Source organism: Prinia subflava, chromosome Z (genome assembly GCF_021018805.1).
Source record: "Prinia subflava isolate CZ2003 ecotype Zambia chromosome Z, Cam_Psub_1.2, whole genome shotgun sequence".
NCBI classification, from domain to species: domain Eukaryota; kingdom Metazoa; phylum Chordata; class Aves; order Passeriformes; family Cisticolidae; genus Prinia; species Prinia subflava.
Window position 1 is genome coordinate 84,964,406 of NC_086283.1, and position 24,833 is coordinate 84,989,238.

Sequence of the window (24,833 nt, forward strand, 5' to 3'; positions counted from 1 at the left end):
TAAAAAGTGTCCCTGCCCCTGAAGAATATTGGAACTGGATGATCTTTAAGGTCCCTTCCAATGCAAACCATCCTGTGATTCTATGAAAAAAGTTTGTCTGAAGCTATAGGTAAATTGAAAGGTTAGTGAATAGTTTTCAAATTGTGTATATAATTAAATAGGTTTAATTAACATCCGCTGGGTGGTCTTAAGTAAAGGGTGCAATACTGTGTGACTGTCTGTCATTTCACCGTTTCACTGTTGTTCCAGGCCCCACTTTGGCGCAGCAAGACTGACAATACTTTGCACAGACATATCAGCTGACATCTTAAAGGCTCTGATCATCTTACAGATAACTACACTGCACACATCCACTACATGGGGAAACAGCCAGTGCAGGCTAACAGATGAACAGCCATGGAAAGAGCCCATGTTAGTCTACGTCTCCATGTTTAGGGATTACCTTCTTCCTGCCAGGACACAACTACCAGGCTACCATTACTTTGGTGGAAAACAGTACATTTCAGATAACTGCAACTACCATATATATGCAATTATAAGAAGCAATTAGATATGTCCCTAACATAGAAGACAAGCAGCTAATTAATTCATATGGTATAAATTAAAGGCATAAAATTAGATTTTCATGTTTAAAGTCTTTAAGATTGTAAAGGATAAGCATTCATCAAAATATCTACTCATAAACAGGATTGCTTAAAAAAGCTTAGTCCTATTGCTTTAACAACAACAAAAAAAGAAATCTAGTAACACACAAAAAAGGAATAGTTTGGTAATCAGCTGGAAATACTACATAATTAGTAGTAATTACTATGTAATTACTCCCAGAAGATAAAGATCCACCTTTCATTGCCTTTTCCTTCACTGTCCCGTGTACTTAAAAATTTCAAATTTTGCATCACACAGATAACACTTATTTATCAGTGTTACAAATACAATATGCTCCTATCGATTAAAAAAAGAAAATAATAAAATACAGTCTAATGAAAAAAACATGTAGCTCATACCTTGGTGCAAGAGTAACGTAAGAGCCATTACCTTCTGCAGGACTGGAGTTAACCGCAAGTTTGCATCGATTATAAATAGTCTAAAAGACAATTTATTTTATATCAGTGACCAAAGAGGTATAATACTTATTTAAAAGTGCTAAGTCCTATTTTACTGACATTTCCTGTACTCCAGGTTTACAATTGGAATTAATTATATCTATAAACACTCAAATCAACATGCAACCAGTGATCAAGTAAGCAAAACGCTGAAAGTGTCCTTATGCTGTCTAAACAGATTTAAAAAATTGTTATAAACAAATAATGAAATTTTAAAATGCTTGAAATAGATTCGTCACCTGATGAGACCAACAAAAAGTAAAATCAATTATAAACACAAGACATTGTCATGTTTAATTTATTAAGATACTACATGGAAGATTTCTTTGGCATTTCTAAGAGTTGGTCTTTCGCAATCACTAGTTTAGAGAAATACCACACACATTTGATGCAATTAAGCAGGAAGTCCTGCGCATTTCTTACCGTACTGACATCCAGAGGCAATATGAATACAATCAGGAAGCAGAGATACCAAGCCAATAATGTTGCTATGATCACCAGCCTATGCTGTTTCTTGAAGTCTCCATACCGGTGAAGTATGAATAAGGCCAGGAAAAAGACAAACACTATCTCGAGGCCCAACGCTGCACCACTCATTGTTAAATATTGGCTCCAGCCACACTACACTCAGTTAGGAAAGCAGATCAGAACTGCAAGACAAAAAAAAATTATTTACATTAAAATCTCTGGAAGTTATTTACACAGAAGAGTTGTTCAATGGACACTTTAAAACACATTAACAAACTTTTCCTACTTAATGTGATCAGGATTCTTATCAGACAAAACCCACAGATTTTCAGCAAGGTGCCCTGAAGTCCTCTGAAGAAATCAAAATATGTCATTCCAATGCTATCATTTCCAGAAATGTATTAGGACAACTCCTGTTTATCATCTTGATATACAACAGATCCAGGAGGCAAATCTCTGTCCTTGAACAGACTACTAGCCCAACTTTGGGTCCAGTACAAATTGCAAGATGAAAATCTATTCTGCTCTTTTTCCTCCTTTTAGGAGTAATCACCTAAATTTTACCAAGGGTTAAATGTTTAAATTAAATGTTTCTAGATAGATAATGAGCAACTTTTTTAATGGAGCGTACCTCAAACACATATTTCAAATCTGTACATAAGAGTTAACAGAGCATAAAAAACACAGCAAAGTATGTAAGTCTACTTGTAATGCACCTCTTTCAGGTTTGAAATTTCAAGAATTTCAATTCACATTCCTACTCCTCCTGTGCTAATCAGAGAAACAACTGAATTCGCAATTCATTAGGTATAGTTTGTCAGGATACATTTTTGCGTTGCTCCTCCTTCAGTGTTTAGTAACTGTTACAGTCAGGACTGGTGTAAGAGATTTCATACAGCTTCATACATGTAAGGTATTATGAAAAATTACAGTGGGCTGCACAAATCCATTACAGAAAATTTCACTGACTTGTTACATTTTTATTTAAACTGCTTCAGACCTTTTTAATAAGCTTTATTTTACCACAGGCATTTTATGTTTTATTAAAAAAGGTAAAGTTTATTATTGTGGCCAGTCTGACTTGCCTCTCCATCAAGATTAATATTTAGCTAGTTTGACTTAAGTGAAATAGTTTTTGCTTTGGCTTTGCTGTTAAGACTTCCAATACCTCCACTTTTCTGGAGATTTAGAAGAAATGCTATTACAGAAATTCCCCTCTACTTACTTTTAAATCTCTTTAGAACTTGGTAAAGTGAACCGTTTCTTTTACTAATTTCTCAGTAAACTGCTTAAGCCAATCTTGTTATGTTTGAGACTAAACAGTGAAAATTCTCTTATTTACACTAAAAAATTTCTAAAATTTGAGATGCCATTACTACCTTGAGGACACAGAGAAACAATTATTCTTTTTTTTCCCAATGAAATTTGTTTCTCCCTATTTTCTATTTTCACTTTTGAATTTCAAACAGAAAGAGCAGTCAGTTTACTCCATATTGGCTGAAATTCTGAAAATAACTCAAGTTACCTTCCTGTTTCTAGTCAAAGATTCACACACTTTTTCTTTTCTGCCCTTCATCAAACATGCTTATCAAATTATAAACAGTTTGTTAGGACAAACTATCCCCTTACTATCTGCCTGCACTCTACTTTAGCTAGATCATTTGTACATTAAAAGCTCAGGATATCTCACCCATTTCTCAATCATTTATTCGAAGAAAGTCCTTGACTGTTCTATTGTACCATTCTTGTTTCTTCAGAGAAGTCTTTTGTATTTACAGTATAGCAGCAAAGTTCAGAGAACCAAAAATAACAAAACAAGTATGTACCAGCTTCACTAGCGCACTGCTACCTGGCATGTAGCTTTTCATGTCCATTACAGCCACACCTTTTGCCATGTAAACAAAAAAATTATACAGCATTCACTTCATTAGTCATAAAGTTTTATTACAGTCACACCTAAAAAGCTTCTACCAAAACAGAAGGGTAAAAAGTTTTTGTGCAAGATGCTGCACTCAGCTACTATCATAAGGTACTTCCAGAAGTATTATAAAAGCATCCTGAATATGCTAAAACAAAGATGGTATTGATTCCTACCACAACCTAACTCATTTTCAAAGACAAAAGAGACTTTGCAGTTATCAATAAACTACATCTTTATGTTACTGTCTGGTTTCTATTTTAATCTCAAAATATAAAGGCCTGTTTTTTCAAAAAACTGAGACTAATACCAGAGTTATTTTGAATTAATGTATACACATTTTCAAATTATCAGTTAAAAAATTTTATACAGAAACCATTTAAAACCAGCTCTCCACATAGAAATATTAAATGGAAGAAAATCCACAAAGTGAGAAATGCAATGCTTGAGAGGAGCTTTTCTGGTGAACTAAATCCAACCTAACAGTGCAGATAGATCTGGGTCCTGTGCTACTAAAATGAGGCCTTAAAATACATTACTGCAGGCTATAAAGCCATGCCTTCCTGTGGAAAGCAGCATTTGCCACTGAACATGGTTGTTAGTTCAAAGAAAGGTAAGCTCCTTACCTATCATCCTGTTTCATCACTTTATTTAGGCAGCCATCTCACTATTGGCATACAGCTACCTAGTATCAGCTGGCTGGAATTTCAGAATCAGTAAAAAAATGTTGTCCTTAAATAACTACTTCAGAAGAGCTCTCTTGTACTGTACAACCTTCAATGGTTTAGAAGATGCTCCTATTAAAGCAATGACAAAGTAACAAGAGCCCTCACCGTGAATGGAGAAGTATTTATCAGCATACTCAGTTTCAGAACAATCAGGTAACTACAGATTAATACAAATAAGATTAAAAGCTGAAACACTGTCACAGGAAGTGCAACTTAAAATACAAGGACACACTCTTGTTTTAGCTTAGGATTTTCCTGCTTCTTTTCAGACACAGACAAAATCAGTTACGTTTTTAATTTTACCCAGCTACTAACTCCACATGCATCATAAAGGGCTCAGTTCAGGCTTAATTCCCTTTATATGATAGACTCCCTACTACCAACAGTATTAAATTACCCTGCCAACATAAGAGTAACTGCACTCATGACATCTACATTACAAATGAACTAACTACTCTGCCTGGTACAGAAATCTCAAGTTACTAAAGGAAACAGCAGAGAACGAAAAGCCCCACACTTAGAGCTTTAATACAGCACCAAATTTAACAAAGAGACTCTAATATTATATTCTTAAAGAAGCTAGAAAGAGTAAAGCATATCTATGAAGGATTCCCACAGTCTCCCAGCAAATGCATGAGGAGGCCTGAACAGTGGGTAAACACTGCTTCACATGCCTTACTAGAAAGTATAAATACTATAATAGGATGTTTCCTTCACAAATTCAGCTTTATTAAGGCCTCCAAATTCTTTCCCTCCAGGAAACACAACACTACCTGTCTACCCTGTATTTCTGTGATTGACTGCTCCTGCTTAACACCGGCACAAAACTCCACTCAGCTGTACCTGTTCCCCCCCTACAAGTTTCCAAATCTTTAAGGTATTTTTATTTACACTACCACTCTCTGAAAGATCTGAAATCTCTCACAGTTTTGTGCCTTCTATATTTTAATCGTCATACTATTCCATTAGGGAAACTCTGAAAACCATTACAAGTATATGACAAAGGAATGGTCTCCTTAGCCACAACAGTGGCTCCTTCCAGCTTTCTTTCCAAAGTAAAAATATCCTAAGGAACAGAATCAAAGTCCTACTAAGCAATATATAAGATTATAAACTGATCCTCTTGTATACAGTTGGTCTATCAGTCATTACTGAAATAGATTAGATTTCTTCGACTATTTGTCCTTGACAAACTGATGCTGTCTTTTACTTACTTATTATATTCTATGTAACTGCAAATAGCTTTAGCATCAGAATTTTTTTTTCAGGAATTCAAAAGAAGAGGAGTCTGTAGCTACAATCTGTAGCTCTGCCTGTCCTTCAAACATTACTCATAAAGACAGCCACCATGTTTCTGGTTTTCCTGTCTGGTAACTCAGACATTTCTAGAATAATAAAGACTTTATTTCTTGTTCTTTGAGCATTCTCAGGTAGAGATCAAAACAGATTTAAAAAAACTGCATCCCTAGCGATTTGAGGTATTTCAGTTGAAACACCAAGCAGACTTACTTTGTATTTTTAAAGATCATATTTCCATCTGAAGAAAACCTGTCACTAAAAAAGTTGCTGAACTATGAAGGGGTTTATCAGAGTCAGTCAAAGATAGAACTGAAAGCCTTAACATACCCCAAAAATATCTGGGCAACAATATCTCCCACCTCCAGCTGAACTCACTGCTCACCTGCTAGTACAAAAATTGCCATCTCCAGCAATGGATCAATGGCCAGCTCAGTGATGACATTCTGCCTTTCTGTCAGGGAATCTGCTAGTTCTTATTGAGGTTCTACCAGCACATTTCACTTGGCAAAAAAACACAGTGTTTGTTTTCTGAAGCCTGCCCTGCTCAGCAGAATTATGCTGCTAAGGATCATGAACACTTCTCTCTACAGACATGTGGTAGTAAACTACAGCCTTTAGTACTGATAGAACTGCCCCACGCTAAGAGCTCTTGACACTTACATCTTAAAACAACAAAATGATATAACTTACGTTTCAGAACTCATAAACAGAGAAGAACAAGAACAAAGCAAAGCAACAACACAAATAGTCCCTTCAGCCATTTTAATATCCAAGCCTGCATAGTGTGTTGTGGGGAATTCTTTTAGGTTGGTTTCAGGCTTAGGTGCGAAGTGGCATCACGGGTTCTGGTTGGCTGTGTTGGGTTTTTCTGTTTACTTTTACTATTACACATCCGCTCTTACAGCTTGAGGAAAATACTAAGTATTTATAAACAGACAACAAAGACCCACTTTATCTCTGTACAGTGAGAAAGCAATCTAAAGAAAGAAAATAGCCACAAACTGCCCAAGAAAACTAACTAGAGATATTATCTGATTGCACTATTTGAGAGAAAGCATCTCTGAGACTAGTGAAGAAAGCAATTTGCATGGCTTTGTTCTTCTAAGACACACTAGTCAATGTACTGACCGATACTTTATCAGTACCGGTCAGTTCAACTATTCTGCAATGAAGAAAAATTATAAATTGACTAAACATTTAATTGATAATAGATTGATATTTAAGGAAACATGTTTTGTATCTTCTAATTAAAAAAATAAAATGCACTGCTGACACCAGTCAAAATGGCAGTACTCATCTGATTTTGCATGAGACTAGGTTCCACACAGTAGCACTACATGCAAGACAAATACTTGACCAAGGAACATTAAGATTTTCATGTTCAAATGCAAGCAGGAACCATCAGTACAAAACCACGGCAAGTTCATTTGCTTTACATGGTGCTGCCTTGTCCTCTGCTAAAGGATCACAGAATGACTAAGGTTGCAAAAGATCTCCAAGATCACAAAGTCCAATTTTTAACATATTGAGTACCAGAGAGGCTGAAGCTTTCAAACAGTTTAGGGAAGTATGCTGAAAATAACATAGAGAAGAAAACAACTCACTTATCAGAGGAACTGAAATAGAATCACATACAAGCACTATACAGTTGCACTGTACAGAATCTAAAAAAAGCACAGAAATCGCTATCTGGGCTACCAGACCAATGCACTCACACAAAGCAGGTGTCAGTAAGGCAGTCACATGACTACTGCCCCAACATTGCAGGCAGGCAAACAGACTATTTGTTAACTTCCAGATTGTTAAAAACACTTGGATTTTCAGCAAAATAATTTTTGAATTTCCTATACATTAAGAGAGAAGAGTGACATTTACAAAGAAAAAAAGGGCTGCAGAAAAGATGAAATAAACTCAGCCTTTTTCTTAAACCAAAACTCCACCTCTTTTTTATCTGATTACTGCTTAAATAATCTTTGAACCCCTGTTCCGTGACTTCAGGGAAAACTGGAAACGGTTAAGAAATACTTTTTAAAAGATGATATGAATGGGAAGTCATGTCATTTTCTGTATGGGACTTGAAGTTATGTGGTCTTTGCCACGGGTTCCATTACCACCCTCAGTTTTAGAGGCACGTCTCTTCATCGTTATGCAGTAAACAAAGGAGACCATTTGCAAGCAAGTGGTTGACTAAGAGCGGGGTTGTAGGTGTGTTCAGAATTAGTTCTCCATCCCCACCAATTTCAAAACAAGCAGTTTGGGAAAAAAAAAAACAAAAACGCAGGAAGAGCTGCATTGCTGAAAGTCCTGCGGTCTGTGAAACGAGGTGTGAAAAGACTGCAGGGTTTGAACAAACATAGTGAGGGTCAGGATCAGCCACACACGGGCAGTTTCAAATGTTCCCAGAGAAAACCTTCCACGGTGAAACGTGCCAAACCATGCCAGCGCTCCCCGCCCGGCCGTGTGCGCACAGGCCTGTGCGGCACAGCACCGAGCTCCACGGACACGGCACCAGCACCGCCCTGCGCTACGTGCTCGAGGTCCCCGATGGGAGAGCAATACCCGGGACAAGAGCCTGGAAACGAACGCGCCGACCGCCCTCACCTAGCACTGCCCCACAACCATCCTTCCCTCCGCGTCCTTGCCACAGGGACGAGCCCCGGGCTGCCGCTTCCCACCCGGCTCTCGTCCCCGCTCAAGAGAACCGGCCCGGTCGTGACTCGGCATCTGCGGCCCCGCTCCGCCTGGTCCCGCGTCCCGCCCACCGCCGCCTCACCTCGTCCGAACCGCCGCTCAGCGCCGCGTCCCCCGCGGGGCTCCGCCGCCCGCCATCCCGGCCAGCACCGGGCTCAGAGCGTGGCGTAAAGAGCGGCGGCCGCTCCCGGCTTCTTCCGCATCGGAGCAGCCGCCATTCGCCGCCCGCCGCCGCCGGCCCGGCAAGGCCCCGCCCCGGGCGGGCACAGGGCTGCGAACTACAGCTCCCGGCAGCCTCTGCGCTGCCCCCGCGCGGCTTCCGGCCGGCGCCGGGATGGCGCGGTGCTGAAAGGCGCGGGGAGCGCGCGGGCCTCCCAGCGCCATGTACAGGTACGGGGGCACCGGGACTCGGGAATACCGGGACGCGGGGATGCGCGGGGACGCGGGGACGCGCTGGGACGTGGGGATGCGAGTACCGATGCTAGGCTGCGCGGGAGCCGCATGGCGCCGGCGCTGCGCGGGAGCCCTCGCGGACCCCCTCGAGTCCTCCGGCTGCGCGGGGGGGGCTGTGTGTGGGGACCCCGGGAGCGGGCGTGGGACTCGGGGCGGGAAAGGGCTCCTGGGCGTGCGAGCGGTGCGGGGATCGCACACGCGTGTGTGGCCCCGCGGGTGGTCCCGGGGGAGCGGGGCTCTGCCCTTGGGGGTGATGGGGGTGCGGATCCCCGGGCCGCCTCTCTCCGGGCCGCAGCGGGCGGCAGCCGCGGGGAGAGAGAGCTTCCTCCCCGCGCACCCCGTCCCGCTGCCTGCGCTGCCGCCCCGCCGTGCGAGGGTCCCGCCTAGTGCTGTCGCGGCTGTGTCCGGGTTCGGTGGTGTTGGGAGGCTGCCGTATCCCGCCGCCTCCATTGGCTCCGCTCCCCCGTCCCTCGCCCGCCCCATCCGGGAGCGGGGCGCGCTCAGTCCCTGGCGGGATCTTCCCCAAAGTCTGGCAGAGCGAGCACACGCCTGCGCTGTGGCCGCTGCCTGTGCTTCCAGCGCCCGCACATCCCACGCTTAGTTGCCCTGCGTGTGGTTGTGGAGTACGAGTGACCGAAATGCTTCAAGGATCCCCATGCTGTGCTTGGTGTCAGTCTGGCAGTATGCTCAGAGCCTCTGGGTTTTGCTTTGTCTGCAGAAAGCATCTCCAGGAGATCCCATCCTCTAGCACTAATGTTTCCACCAGCTTGGAATGGGACTCCGGCAAGACCTCGGAGCTTCTCTCGGGCATGGGAGTGTCGGCCCTTAAGAAAGACAAGCTAGGCAATGAAAACACACCGCAGGACCTGATGGTGTCGTCGCCCTGCCTTCCTCCAAAACGGCAGAAGGTGAAGGACAACGAGAAGGACTTTGTTATCGTGCGCCGGCCGTGGCTGCTCCGAGAGGCAGAGTCAGGTACCGTCACCCCAGTCCCGGTTCTGCTCACCCTTCAGTAGAGATGGAGTGTGAGCATCACAAGTCCTCCCTGCTTTATTGTTTACATTTGCTCTTACTCGGCAGAATGTCACTTCTAGATCTAGTGGCTTTTGGGTTTGGGGTGATAAATCCTCTTTTATGTATGCCTTTAAAGAAGGGCGGTGTGTCTGGCTCCAGAATTGTGTCCCATGAAAAGCATGGTTTTCTGCTGCCTAATCGTGTGAGCACCTGTGTATATGTCCTGGGGGGTTGTGCTGCATGTCCCTGTGCTTGTCTGCTCTTGTGTATGGGACATAGGTGGCCCTTTGGCCCAGCAGGGCTGTGTTGTGAATCAGTGTTTCAAGGTCACTTAAAGAATCAGCAGCAAAAGTAGGTTTAATATAAAAGCAAAAGTGTGACAAAGCTTGCTGCCAGCATTCACTCTAGTTACTAGATGGTTAAAGCACACAGAGAATAAGCAAGCTAAAATCAATCAGTCTAAAACCAAAATCAATCCAAAAACTATCTGTTTGGAGTCAGGAGGAGAAGGGTAAGGAGTGCAGGCTCAGGTGCCCCAGTGGGGCTGTGTCCCAGCTCCTGGTGGAAATGAGCAGTGTGAGGGACCGTGCCAGAGGGAAGCACATCAAAGGGTGGAAGGCTGCTGGGCTGGAAAGGGAAAGAGCAGGGCTCTTGGGCTCTTGAAAGGGGTGTTGTAGAATACTGGGTTTCTTTCCGTAGTATCAAAATGTGGTTTTAGTCTGGATGAGTATGGGATGCAAAATAAATAAGCAGCTCTCTCCAGACATTATGCTGTCACACAGAAGGTGGGAATGCCTTCAGACAGTCCTGTTTGTATATAAAGATGGAATGCAGCATCAAAGGCAGCTGTTACTGAGCTCCACCACCCAGAAATCTCCCATGTGAATCATGACACCTTGTGGAGCCCTGAGAGAAGCTGTAATTGCGCCACATTGTTTCACATAAGTCTGGGAGTGGTCATACTGTGCATGTTTTAGGAAGCAGTTTTTAGTACCTGTTTTTTTCTGTGTATCACAGAGAATTATAGCTTACCTTGAGCTACCTTCTGGGATCCTTGCAGGCATGGGAAGAGTGGGCATTTCAGCAGAGGGGGAAAAAACCCCAGAGAATTATAAAAGCATTACATTACAATGGCAGTAACTAAGATGCTCTTGTTCCCCAAGTGAATGTGTGACTAGTGTCCATGGCTTTACTATGTATACAAGGTGAATATTACAGAAACCTTTGCATTTACCAGTCGTGCCTAGGCAAAGATGGTAAAAATGTCTTCCTACAATGATGAGCTGCAAGGGAGATGAATAGTGAGGCTAATGTCTGATGTAAGGTGATGTATAGCCTGCAGAGAAACTGTAGGCTATACATCACCTTACATGTAGAGGGGTTTTTAACAACAAAACAAGGAATCTGAGCAGCAGGCAAAAATGAACCAGATTTAACTAGAACATGTTTTGCTCTTTCCTGAAAGGTATTTCTTTGGATGCACTTCCAGATGAATTGCTTTTGGCAATCTTTGCCTATTTGCCTCTAAAGGATTTGCTGAAAGTTTCTATGATTTGCAAGAGATGGCATCGACTTTCGTAAGTATTATTTCTCATCATTTAGTACTAAGGAAAATCTTTGTTTCCATAGACCATTAAATGGTCTGGTACTCGTCTTATTTATACATACATAATTCAATTTAGGCCATGTGTGGGTATGTATAACCAAAAGATGCGTCACATGTTTTAACATTATTGTAGTCTGTTAAATAGCTTTCCCTTCCCTCAGTCTGTTTTTGATACTGAAAACTTTCTGTGGTTGTACTCGTAGCTTTGACCCATTACCCATTGGAACTCACTAACAAGTAAAATTCCATGCCCTAGGTTTGATGAATCTCTCTGGCAGACTCTTGATTTGACTGGTGGGAATCTGCTGCCAGGAGTGCTTGGACAGTTGTTGCCTGCAGGTGTTACTGTGTTCCGCTGCCCGAGGTCTTGCATTGGGGATCCATTGTTTAAAACAAGCAAGTAAGGCTTTTTCTGCATGTTCTGGATCCTGAGACTGGGTCTCAAATATTCAGTCTGTGTGGTTTTGATTTTAAGGTAGTACCAACCAGCAGCAGTGTTTGTGCTGTTTCTGGACTGTGGAAGAGCTAATCAGTGGTTAAGCCTGTGTTGAAACAGGAGGATCTGCACTCACCTGTCAGTTATTTAAAACCCAGTTGATGTGATTCTTTTTGAAAATATCAAGCACCTTAATGCCCTTGCCGTTTTTATCTTGTAGGGTAAAGGATTATCATAATCCCCAGCATTTTATATGGTGCACTTAAAAAATAGTCTAACTCCAGCAGGATAGACTTCCAGGTGTTACAAGGAATCAGTAGAAATAGTTTTTGCAGGTTCTGCATGCTTGTCATGTATGGGATATTTGTAATGTGGAAAAGTTATGGAACAAGTTTTAATGCAAATTTTTTTTTTTTTTTAAGACTTCTTAAAATTCAGCACCTGGATTTGTCAAACTGCACAGTGTCTGTTGCAGATCTCCACAGTATTCTTTGTCTGTGTGAAAAGCTGCAGAATCTCAGCTTGGAAGGTCTAGTGCTTTCTGACAACATCATCAAGTGAGTGGCATATTTGGGAATATTCAGTAAATACCTCCTGTTTGTTGCCATCATTTTCTGCAGACTAGCAAAAGAATGCAGTGGAAAGTTGTTCATTTGGGGAGTCTTTTGACATGGCCAGTTTTAGGTCCCTTTTTTTTCCCCTCCCATTTCCTCAGAGTAGCAGGAGGTTGGAGAAACTGCTCACCTCTCTAGGGTTTATGTGTCCATATTCCCACAGCTAAGCTGTACAGTAGAGCTACTTTTATTTCCCCATTTTTGTGCTCCCATGTGTTTGATGTGCAGGTTCTTTTCTATTCTAAGGGCTCTCAGTAGCTCTCCCACCAGGTGCCCGTTGTGCTTCTGCACTGTTGCTCACTTTTTGGTTGAACTTCTGAAGTCCTGGAAGATTACAGATTGTGTCAAGCAGACAAAGTGTTTTTTGCAAAGGCACTAATGGGTGTGTAGTCAGCCTCCTGTTCAGTCACACCAGGGGATTGTGGAGGTGCCAGGGACCATAGGTGAGATGGCAGACACTCTGGCTGTCCTGCTTTCTGATGCCTTCCTCACTCCAGGGAGGGGAAACCAGAAAACTGGGTACTAATCAGGCACTAATGATGGAATTTTTATTGCCTTCTGAACAAATGTGCTTACTGAGTGTTCCAGGTTCTGCTAACTGCATATGTGCTCAAGTCGTGCAAACACATGCATTCGGGGGATGCTGTTTGGACATGGATTTTGATGTGGAATAACCTCCATCTTGCAGAGGGGTGACATCAGAAATGGGATGGTTGCTTTGTCTTTTGTAGAGGTGTAGTCATCTCTAATACACTGTGGTGTATATTTATTAGCATACAACAGGAGAAGGTGAACAGAAATCACTTCCTTGTAAACTTTGTAGTTTGTAAATATTTGGACTTGTCAGCAGTGTCAAGTAAATAGAAAGTTATCCCTTTTAATGCTGTGCCTTGATGCAGCAAGTACAGAGTTGAGACCCTTAGTGACTCAGGCTGGTCAGTTGATTAAAGATGCAGAACTTAATTTTTAATGAACAATTCCCTGTCCAGGAAATTAGATCTTAGAAATAGTCCCATGCTAGCAAAGCAAGCAATGTTCCAACATTTATATTTTATCAAATTTTTCTCTTTTTTCTTTTTTTGTCTCTACAGGAGTATTGCTAGAAATCCCAATTTGATACGACTAAATCTCTGTGGGTGCTCAGGGTTTTCTGCAGAAGCCTTGGAGCTGATGTTGAGCAGCTGTTCCATGTAAGACAAAACCAGGTTTTGCTATTCCTGAAACAAAAGATTTTTTTTTCCCTTGGGCATCCCAGTTATTCTTGTATCTAATACGTTTTTTTAATGTGGCTGTTTTTGTTTGTAAATGCCTAACAGTTGATTATTAGCTGAAATCAGGTAATCTCTCTCCATCAAGCTATTTTCTTGTTTAATAGCAAAGATGTGTTTCAGTAGCTGTTTATGGGTTTTCTGAATCATCTTTTTGGGTGCATAAACCCCATTTATGTTCCTTTGATGTCATGTAAATTTGATTCTCTTTATGAAAATAGTATGTGATTGTCACAAAGACAGAAGTGTGTGTTTTGGAACTGGAAAGTGGAGTTCCAGAGCTCCCTTTGCAATCAGACTGCAGCATGAGTAGCTAAGAAAACACTGTATCTTTCCGTGTTTGAATAGTCCTTCAATAACCTTCTAGTTTATGAAGGGCTGTGTTCAGATTGACAGCTCCACTGATTAAACCATCTGCTAGCAGAATGTCATTGAACTGGGCCTCAGTGAATTCAGGATTTATATCCCAATCCTTCTCCTGACTTCCTGTGACCTGCACAACAACGTATGTAATAATTCCTTCTGCAAAAGCATGTTTTTTAATCAAATTGCGAGTTAGTGGGCAGCCAAAGCCTTAATCTTTCTGTTGCTTGGTCTGATGACTCAGACCATGAGCTCTTTAGGGGATGGCAGTCTGTGCAGTGCACAGTAAATAGCAGATGGCAGACCTGATCCTAGGAATGCTAGTGGCAATTTAACTGTTTTTTCATTTTATGTAGAGAGTGCTAGGTAAATGCTCTAGTTGTGCATTCACTGTGTCTTGGTCCCTTGGTTACAGCCACAGCACCTGCACACAGAACAATACTTTGTCCCAGCCTCATTGTGACAGGCTATAGGTAATCAAGCACATCAAGGGAATTGAACTCATAGCATGACCAATGTTTATATAAAACTATGAATTGTTTTATGCTAATTAGGATTAATTGGTCATCTGACCAATGCTAATAATGGATGGTGTTTTTTCCTCTCAATGTGACCATCTGTTCAGTTGTAACAGATTCAGGTCACAAACCTGAAAAGACAGTGTCTCCTTGTGGCAGTTCTGGAGAGAGCCTTCACTTCCTAGGATATTACCAAATCATTCCAGCTGAAAGTTGCTTTGGGAAGTCACTTTAACCCCTTTCCCAGACTAGGGTCTAAAATGAGCACTGTCCAGGTAGATGAGGATTTTCTCTGGTTGTATCTTGAAAATCTCCAAAGACAGATTTGGCTGGGTAACGTGCCCCATTCATTAGTGCTTAACTATTGTCATAATAGAATTTCTAGTCATGAATACAGTAAGTTGGCAGTAAGCATGTTACAAGTATTTGCTTTAGAAGTATCAGCTGTAATGGAAAATACCAGAATGTGAACTGCACTTCAGCCATTTTCATTAACAACTCTGTTCATTTGTGTACAGGCTGGAGGAGCTAAACTTGTCCTGGTGTGAATTCACAGCCACTCATGTCAAAGCAGCAGTCAATCACATTACTTCAAAGATCACCCAGTTAAATTTAAGTGGATACAGAGAGAATCTACAAATAGCAGGTAAACAGCAATGTGACAAACCTCTGTCTCACTATGGGAGGAAGCAGTAGGCTTTATATTTTCTTCTGGTTGGCATTCACTCTTTGTATAGAAGAATCGTGTACTAACAGTAACTTTTGTGCTCCGTATAGTCTGAAGTTTTTGCTGTCAGAGACTCTTACTCCTATTTCTGCCTCAGGCATGATGGGTGAGATGATTTTTCTTCTGAGTTTAGGTATAAACAAGTGAAAACTCATTTCTTCTTAAATGGAAGGAAGAGCCTTTACTTGTGAAGCGAGTCCTGGAGGCAGGACTTAGTGTGCTATCAGTTAGTCTTCCAGATACTGTTCCTGGAGTGTCCTTAAGGCTTCTGCTGTTGTGTCTACTGAAAGCATCTTTTGAGAACAGTCATATTAAGTCCTTGAGTTTCAGACTGACATCCAGATACCAGTTAATTTGGAAGGCAAACAATCTCAGTAATCAGCATTTAACTATTTACTTGCTAATAGTTCTAGGAAGAAAAGTTTTAAGTTGGGGGGTTGTAGAAAATGCAGGTAAGTCAAGATTTGGGGGAGGGTACATCAAAATGAACAACAGCATAGCTAAAGGGTGAAAGTCCTTTTGTGGTAAAGAGAATTTAATTTTCGCAATGAGTGAATATGACAATAGGTCATTGGATGACATACAGGGGGTGACCTCTCATTTCTGTTTAAATGTCACACAGACCCCTTCATGCATTCCCTTTGTGGGGAAATAGGCAAATCTTCTTATCTCAGCCCCAAACCCATAAACAAATATACCACATAATCTTCTCCACATCAGGAATTTGAACCTTGGGCTCTCTAACTGAGCCATTAGAGACCATGTGCTGACCTCTTCTGTTTGTCAGACACTTTCTCTGAGTGACTTTACTCTGTTTCAGTGCAGTTTATAAGGCATAATACTTGAATAGTTTATTAATCATCATAATTAAGGTATTGTTTTGTTTAGTTTCTGCACATGAATTCTGAAATACAAAATTCTTTTGCATGTTGTTGAGCACCTTGCTATGGCTTTTAGGTGACATCTGAACCACAGGTGCTACTTGTAGACAATGAAAAGAAAGTCAAAAATTTACAGTTTAAATCAGAAAAACTATAACTTTTTGCCATAAGGAAAGAACTTTTTGTGGGTAAAATGGAGATGCCTAAAGGATTTGGTGCTCTGAAAGGATATCTGATACATGGAAAATTTTAGTTACTTTTTCACTACATTTAAGTATTTCAGGCAGCTCACCATTATTTTGTGTCAGAAGATTTCACAAAAATATAATTGGAATTACTATCTTCTTAAGTTTATGGTTGGTGCAACTGACTTCTAGAGATAATATGCTGAACTAAATGTATCAGTTTTGCTGAGGGTTAAAAGAAGTCCATGTAAGATATCTTCACAGGCAGACTGTATGCTGTTAAGTCTTACGCATGTATCATGTGGTTGAAAAATTGTGCTTCAGTTGTGGGGTTCCAGTAGAAAAGATATAAATGAACATGTGTGGACGTGAGTAGCTGGGTAAAGCATGTCCATGTTACTGAAAGAGGGACTGATTCTGTGTGACCTCTTTCAGATGTGAAAACACTGGTGGAGAGATGTCCTTTGCTTGTCCATTTAGATCTCAGGTAAGAAGACCTTTGTAGTCATTAAATCCTTGTGGTTCAGGGATTAGAACTGAGGCAACATTGTGTAGCACTGCACACCCATAAAATACTACTCAGCCTCAACCTACAAAAAATTTGGTATCTGGTGTGACCTAATCTGGAGTAGGTAAGTAATTGAAGATGCCTTTGTTACCCCAGATACTTACAGGATTTGTTAACTAACAGGAGATAGTAATTGATTAGTAGAAAGAAAGGAAGTATTTGGATGCCTACAGTTCATTAGTCTGTCATCCTGGAGAGGGTTTAAGTAATCTCTAATACAAATTTGTTACTTGGCCATGTAACTGTAAGAAAAGGTATATTTTCGTTTTGACCTAGCTAGTTACAGTATTTGGAAATCTCTGAAGAACTTGCCTGTTCATGGCATAAGTTCTGCTGCAGAGTATCTGTGTGAAGAGAAACTTCTGCTTTGCCCCTTCACATGCCCAACACGTGAGAGATGGGTTGCTTGCATATTCAGCTAAAACATACTTTAGTGGTAGAAAAAGTAGATATTCAATAAATTCCTCTGCCTGAATTTTCTAAATACCAAATTTACTGCTGCTATATACTTAAACCTTTATTTAATGTGTTCTCTGTACAGTGACAGCATGATGTTAAAGCCTGAGTGCTTCCAGTATTTCAAACAACTTGTGTTCCTACAACACCTGTGCCTTAGCCGATGTTATCAGATATCACCTGCTGCCTTAGTGTAAGTAACCTCTAATTAGCTCTGGTTTGCTGTTCATGCAGAGGGTAAGTTAATTTAAATTAAAATTAATTTGCTTTATTTTAGGTTAAAGTTGCAAATACTGTTTCAAAAAACCTAACGGTATGAGGAATTAGGAATAAAACTAAGATAAAATAACCCAACCGCTTAGAACCTGTACCCCCTGAGAATCCAGACTGGAACCAAAGCTGAGATAATCTCTCAGTGGTGCAAGCTGTACTCATGGAACTGGCTGCTCCATGCATACCTCATGTCTTTTGTTAGTGGCATTATACCTGAGGTACTCATTGCTGGCATGGGAGGTTGTAGTCCTGCCAGTGACAAGTGTTGATGTCAGTACCAGACTTCGGAGTGTGCAGCAAGGTTTGGCAAAGCTGGCAGAGTTGACAGTACTGGCTGGACTAGTAAACTGTCTATATTTGCTTTTGTGTGCACTTTTACCAGTTATTGATTGTGACTGAAACGTGGCTTAGAGTGACTGGTTCATGAGGTCATACTGCCATTTATTAGTACAGAAGTTTTCAATCCCAATACTTTCAGGAAAGATGTGAACACAAAGGAAATGGCCAACAATAAGAAAAAAGGTTGAGTGGAGCGGGATTATTGAAAATGAGGATCTGAAGCACCTTTGCTGTGGCAGCACATGCCTCAGCCTTTTGATTTTGTCCAGTACTTGCTTGTAAGATACACAGTTCAGATGATGACTGGGAAAATGTAAAGCAATCAAGAAGCTCTGTCTGGCTACTCACCAAATTATTGCTACAAGTTGGAGACTGATTGATTGTACTCAGGGGCTTGTGTCCTCTGAGCCACATCCTGGAACTTCATCTAGACAATTTCCTTCACTTGTTTTAGGTTTTTAAATCCAAGGATATGAAAGGGAAGAATCAGTTAATTTTCAGTCTGCAAGAGAGATTAGCAAAGAAGTAATTTATTCGGCCACTTTCCTCAAGTATCAGTGCTGTGTACTCATCTCAATTAAGTATGTGCTTAAGTAGTTTACCTGCTTGTGAAAAAATTAGTAGAAATGGAGTTATCTAGCTTGGGTACAGGCTGAAAAACTCTCAGAAATTCCAGTTTCATGACTAATACTTTTCTCTTTCTAGAGAGCTTGGTGAAATTCGAACCTTGAAGACTCTTCAGGTATTTGGAATAGTGACTGATAGCTCCTTGCAGCTCCTCGAGGAAGCGCTGCCTGACATGAAGATCAATGGTTCACACTTTACCAGTATTGCAAGGCCAACTGTTGGCACTAAAAAGAGCCATGAGATTTGGGGCATCAAATGCAGATTGACACTGAGAAATCCTAGTTTCTTGTGATCACATACAATGTACTGGATGCCATGGACATACTGCATTGAAGCTCCTTAGGGAAAAAAGTGCTGGAGCACCTTTTATCATAGTACTGTTACTCTCTAACTTGGTTTTACACCCTAATGTTGTTTCATATTTTATATCAGTTTTTTTGTACTTAAAGTCTTTAGAAATTTGATGGTCTGTGAGCAATTACAGAATATTTCTTTCAATCTTTTTTTACAGGGGATCTTTGAAAAAAAAATATTATGAAACAACTCACAGTAATTAAGTAATAGCCTGTAGCAACTGTCTGCAGCTTCTGGAACAGCTTGCAGAGGTGCCAGATACCTTTATAAGGTTTATTAAGGAATTTGCAGAATTCAAAATGAACACTTATATATTAACTCTGTTCAACTACATAACTGAAGAAAGGGTACAGTGGGATGAGTGAATCAAACTTGAAAACAGTAAATTGGGGATATCTACACAGAAGCAGCTAAGACAGCTCAACACCTTACAAGTTAAGTAGCATAAAGGAGCAGTAGTGAAGTTTTCATTTAGGAGGCCACAAAAGAAACTTTTGTCTTTAGTAGCCTTCATTTTTAGGCAAATAACAGTCTGAAAAGCCTGTTAGCTTTAGTTAGTTCTGTTAGTTACAAAATTAGCATCTGTAATAATAGATGCTGGTTGTTCATTATTTCATGTTGTGGTTATTACAGAAACTTCATGTAGCTTCCGTTTCTCTAAGATCTTTCAACTGCAACAGATAAATTGGTAGAAGTTTTGCAGGAAGAGGGCTCAAAGAGTTCTAGGTATGACTAAAAACCAGAACCTGGGACTGCTGTGTAAGAATGCTAAAAGGGAGAGATGCTTTGGTGCTATCGAGAGACATAAATTTCTCTTTTATATTAGTTTGCTTGCAGTAGCACTTCTTGTATTTGTATCACTAACCACTATTGTCTAGTGTTGATTTTTTTTGAAGTCATAGGGGAAGCTAAGTAACTGTCAAAAAAGAAAAAAAACCAAATAAAGGATAGGAACAGGTAATGACTTTAAATGAACTGCATCTGTTATCAGGGTCTTCATGCATAAGCCTAGAATGTTCCAGCAGGTGTTTTAGGTGGTAATTCCTAGGGCAAAACTTGGACCCTCTGTAGGCCATCAACATGCTGCTGCTTTTCTCGTGAATGCAGTAAGCAAGCAGCTGAATTTATTCATGGATGCTTTTAAGAGTAGCCAAATACTACTATAGGCCATTGCATAGATACAGCTTTTCCCATTGCAGTCTTGATAAAAAGCATTCAGGAATGAATACCTGTTAGTGCAGAACAGATTAATTACTGTGGAAAGGTTGTATGAGTCTATTCAAACTAGAATTTGATATTTAACTTGATCTTCTAGAATATAGTAAATAATGCATTATCTTGTTAATCTAAGTTGGTTTGTTTTTTATTAAATTTAACAGTGTAAGTAACAGGTGTTAGTAATGGCTTGTATCCCTTACAAAGGAGTTAATGGGCAGCACACCTTCTGGAAATTGGAGGAGTGATAGGAGGTTGGAGGATACAGAATATTCTACCGCCCCATTTTACTGCCTTAGAGTTATACCTGAAATTACTCCGAGAAGAAAATCTTTGCAGCACAGCATTACTGTAAATTCTTCTCCTTATGCATAATGTAACTCCATACAACGTCTCTTGCATTTAATAAAGATAGAAGAAATTGCTAGATTGTGATGGATGGTTGAATGCTTCCCCTGATTTGCCACCAACTTTGTGTCATGGGTCAAAAAGAAATTTCTCCAAGCAGAGTGTTAATCTGAGTGTGTAATCAGAGTGTTAATGGTTGTTTAAAGGACAGGGTGTTATCATAAATACTTTCAGCATTTATTAGACTATGCTTTAAAACCCTGTGCAGAACTGGGACAGTAGTTGGCCTTTAACTGGATGGAGTAATTTTACATACCAAGAATCAGTGTTGGAAGGGAGTCAGTATGTTGCCTGTCTATTTAATGGTTATGATGGCAGCTGTAGTAGACATAATGAAAGTCCTCTGGATAAGGTGCTCAACTGATCCTTTCCTAAGGGAAATAATAAGTAAGCACTCCGCAACAAAACCTGCTACATTGATTAGTCTCTGTACTGCATGTAAATGCATGAAGGCTCACAAACCATTAAAACAGCCTGAAACTGTAAGTGAGGAAAAACTGAGCACATGAAACTTTTGAAGGTTGAAGTAAGGCACAACAGCTTCATTTATCAATTCACCTTTTAGTTTTTATTACATAATGTATAACCACCACTTGGGGAAAAAAAAAGCAAAGAATAACAGGTCTAGTTTATGTCTAGAACACAGTGTAGACTAGCACTAAATGAAAATACCATGGACTTGACTCAGCAGGTAAAACAGGTGCAAAAATCACTGCCAGTCCACGCAGATTAAGTCAGTGTTAAACCAATTCCTGCCCTGGAATACTGTCTACCAAGTAAGTTGTCTGTACTGCAATCCTTCATCATAAAGGATCCTTTAAAAGTTCTTCAATAAAAAAAGGTAGCTGCTTACTATTAATTATAGATTTCTGAATCATCCTAGTCAATTTAGCATTCACCAGTAAATGCTTCAACTCAACTGCAATTAAATACAAACAAAACCAGTAGAGGCCTCTCGTGAGTAGGTCATGCTTCCATTTTGCTAAATTAGGAATTGGACTTGGAAAATGTACTAAATCCTAATCTAGATTATACTCTGTGGCTGCAGGGCCTGAACACATTGCCTTTTAGTGTTGACATTCATAATAAGGAATGACAGGCATGCTTAAGAGGTGTGCTTACTGATCAGACTAACCATTCTCCATTAAAACATTACTGCACATAAATGCCTAAATAAGCAGGGGGTAGGATTTCTGCCATAGATTTGCTGTGCGTGTGTTCAATACCTAAATTTGATCTAAGAGTGATAGAGTCCTAGGAAGTAATAAATTAGTGTTTATGGCATTGGTGGGCTTGGGAATTTTTTGAATCCTAACGGTATATTGACTAGTGTCATAATAAACACATAATAAGCACATAATAAACAATCTCTAACTGGTTACAGATGGATTGAGAATAACTAGGACACCCTAGTCTTTGTGCATAACTTTTAGAAAGATTAGTCTTTTGTGTCTTTACCTTTAGACGGTAAGAACTTTATTCTGATAGTTCCTGAACTTACCAACTTTTGAAAGCTTATTTGGCTACTTGGATTTTCTCGTCTGGGTCTACAATCACAATGATAGTGTAAATAACTGCAGCACAGTTATAAGGTGAAATGTACACAGTGATAGCTTATTCGGACATCCAATTTCACATTTTCCTTGAACTGAATGGTCTGGTCAAATCAATATCCTCTATGTTTTAAGTTCTCTTCACTCTAAATCTAGAAGGAAAAAACCTTTTGTCCATTTCCTTCACCAATAAAGAGGGGTTTGCATTTTGCAAGTGGCAATAATACACTGATTGGCCACACTGGAGAACATTTCCATTAGACCTGAGAACATCTGTTACAAGAAGCCTCTTCATTCAGAAGTCATTTGAAGAAAATTCACTCTTGGAAACCAATCCATAGTAGACAAAACATACTATTTTCAAGTCATGAAGTAGAAGAGTTCCTGGTATACAAATATTTGTTTTGTCAAATTCTGCCTCTCCTATGCAATTATAAGCACAGATTTCAAAAGGCAGTCACAGTTCACAGTTTCTCTAAAAGGCTTAAAAGGTCACTTGCTGTTCTTTAATCAGAGCTTTTTTTTCTTATATTATCAAATTGATTACTTTACATGAGCAGAGACATGTGAAATTGATTTGTTGTCCTTTACATATCACTAGAATGCAGAACAGGATTGGAAATTTAACTTTTCTGGAGAAGATAAAAACATTTTGGGAAAAGTGAAATCATAGGTATAAACTCATGCTCCAAGTCCTAGTACCCAGTATATCTCATTCTTTAAATATAAGAAATTCAAAACTAAAATTCCAAACAATTCAACTTAGTACAGCCAAATGTATTTCTTAATGATAGCCACTTAAATACACTACTGTCTCTGATCATCTACTTGCCAGTTAATCCATTCAGTGAAGGAATATATCCTACAAAACGTGATTTCTATGATTTGTATATTCCTGATGAAGGGCTCAAGAAAACCTTTGGGTTCCAAGTCCCTATCTATCCAAACAGAAAAAGTAAAAGCTACCTCATTCAAGGTGTATTAAACCAGACTTACACTCTTGATTTAAGTCTACAAAGTAGAAAAAATACTGGAAGAACCAAAAAAAAATTGCCACAAGTTGTATGAAACTACAAAGTTGTACAATTTTTGAAAAGCATACAAAAGATTTGTATTTTCATTTCTTTTACATCAACATCATGGTTTACCAAAATCTATATATCCTTGCATCAAATTGCTAGTTTGACAATCAACTTTTCTACAAAAGTGTATGTATGAAGTACTTAGTTTCATCAGTCCCAGACTGTTACTAAAAAACTGTACATCTGAATATTTAATGCTACTGACTTAATACTTAAACACATTTACCTGTGTTTACAAAGCTTTCATGTTTGCCTTACAGGTTAAAATGTCAATTTTCACTGAAGTTAGAGGCAACACTTCAGACATATTTTACACTAGATGCAAAAAGAGCAGGTTAATGATTCCCCAACCCAAAGGAATGAAAAGCATTTCAAGCTTCCTCCAAATGCTCTTGCATCCAAAAAGGCCAACTTTCAATATAATGCAGCATTGTGATATCCCCATGGTTTCCCTCTATGGATCCATAAATGTTTCAGCAAAAGACATCAGGCTCCTTCATTCTTCCAGCAGAACAGTGCACAGTGCATCCTCTGTGTCAATCAAAATCGAAGCTATTGCCCCATCATTGAACTCAAAAGATGTTCCTCCATCTACAACCATACAAGCATCCCAACAACGGGAACGGACACAGACTCTGCAAAAACCCAACAAGTAAGTTATCACAAAACAGCTTAAAAATGTAAGTATTTCACACAAGCACTTAACACCAAAACTGGTTCTGGAACATTTTTTTCTTGGGCCAGTACATGCTTAACCTCCTGGTACTAGGCACTAGAACCCCCCAAGTCATCAGTGCTTTGTTCGGGCTTAGCAAAGAGTCCAGCGAGGACTGAAGGACTTGGTCAATGGAGCCTGTTGCTCCCAGAGTCTGAGCACAGCCTGTAATGTAACACTTGGTGTTGAAAGCTGGAGCTTACATGTCATTTTCAAAGAAAGCTACTGATGATCCTATTTAATTGTAATTTACTTAATCTTCACAGAAAAGTTTACAATTAATTTAAGATTCTAATATGCGGTCTTTATGTTGTGTGAAATATATATTTTCAAGTAGCAACACTTTAGATTCAAATTATTTGGACATTAATGTAATCTACTTTGTTACATTAATCATTCAGAGAGAGGAAAAGTAATTACAAACACAAAGCTGAAGGTCAGGATGCTTGCCAGCCAACTTCAAGAACAGCAGCATATTATTGCCAATATAGTCTGACTATACCATATTTAACTTAGTAAGTTTAAATCTAATCTTATAAAATTCAAGGCATCTCTTTTAGAGTTGAACAAGACAGAATAGAGAATTTGGCTCAGAGGTCCTTTAGACATTTGTTTTGATATAAAGGGTTGAATTTACTTGTAATTACAACTGAAATTCTGTATTGCTTTCAACAGTTTCTGTTATTGTTTGTATGTTCAGTTATTCTGATCATATAACTAATGGCTGTACGTGTTTATATTTAATTATGGCAAGCTCCGCATACCATAAAATAATTTAGATTGGGAAAGACATGCAGTATCATTGAGTTCAACCATTAAAAAAGCACTACCAAGCCCACCACTATGTCCCTAAGTGCCATGCCTACATGTTTTTTAAATAATTTCAGGGATGATGACCACCACTTCCATGGGCAGCCTGTTCCACTGCTTTACAATCCTTTCAATGATAAAAAATCTTCCTAATATTCAAT

At 39.9% G+C, this 24,833-nt stretch overlaps 3 protein-coding genes across 6 annotated transcripts in view; 1 reads left to right on the forward strand and 2 right to left on the reverse strand.

Annotated features, from left to right (window-relative positions):
* The window catches only part of LMBRD2 (LMBR1 domain containing 2), a 31,941-nt gene extending 23,510 nt beyond the window's left edge, over positions 1-8,431 (reverse strand). The window contains exons 1-3 of one of the 2 annotated variants that reach the window (XM_063423479.1): positions 8,290-8,431; positions 1,527-1,753; positions 1,005-1,084 (exon numbers count right to left, since the gene is read on the reverse strand). In XM_063423479.1, coding sequence (XP_063279549.1) covers positions 1,005-1,084; positions 1,527-1,700 — 254 coding nt within the window. In that variant the 5' untranslated portion in view covers positions 1,701-1,753; positions 8,290-8,431. The other variant, XM_063423480.1, reaches the window with a different exon arrangement.
* Positions 8,432-8,459: 28 nt separating this feature from the next.
* Positions 8,460-20,531, forward strand: SKP2 (S-phase kinase associated protein 2). Of its 2 annotated transcripts, XM_063423484.1 has the most exons (10): positions 8,460-8,597; positions 9,379-9,635; positions 11,140-11,251; positions 11,537-11,680; positions 12,139-12,273; positions 13,422-13,520; positions 14,998-15,125; positions 16,708-16,759; positions 17,382-17,489; positions 18,614-20,531. In XM_063423484.1, the coding sequence occupies exons 1-10, from the start codon at positions 8,590-8,592 to the stop codon at positions 18,825-18,827; spliced, it is 1,257 nt and encodes a 418-aa protein (XP_063279554.1). In that variant the 5' UTR covers positions 8,460-8,589; the 3' UTR covers positions 18,828-20,531. The 2 variants fall into 2 exon arrangements, with proteins under 2 accessions (XP_063279554.1, XP_063279553.1); XM_063423483.1 differs by lacking the exon at positions 8,460-8,597 and having other exon boundaries at positions 9,279-9,635.
* A 526-nt stretch (positions 20,532-21,057) lies between these two features.
* NADK2 (NAD kinase 2, mitochondrial) overlaps positions 21,058-24,833 on the reverse strand; it is a 32,954-nt gene continuing 29,178 nt past the window's right edge. For both annotated transcript variants that reach the window (XM_063423481.1, XM_063423482.1), the window contains exon 12: positions 21,058-23,782. In XM_063423481.1, coding sequence (XP_063279551.1) covers positions 23,644-23,782 — 139 coding nt within the window. In that variant the 3' untranslated portion in view covers positions 21,058-23,643. The remainder of the gene's footprint in view (positions 23,783-24,833) is intronic.

Bases quoted from the DNA above. Each gene is read 5' to 3' on its own strand.
- SKP2 (XM_063423483.1), top strand. From the start codon at position 9,299: ATGCTTCAAGGATCCCCATGCTGTGCTTGGTGTCAGTCTGGCAGTATG. The intron at 11,252-11,536 runs GTAAGTATTATT...TCCATGCCCTAG, and splicing joins AAGAGATGGCATCGACTTTC to GTTTGATGAATCTCTCTGGC. The intron at 12,274-13,421 runs GTGAGTGGCATA...TTGTCTCTACAG, and splicing joins CTTTCTGACAACATCATCAA to GAGTATTGCTAGAAATCCCA.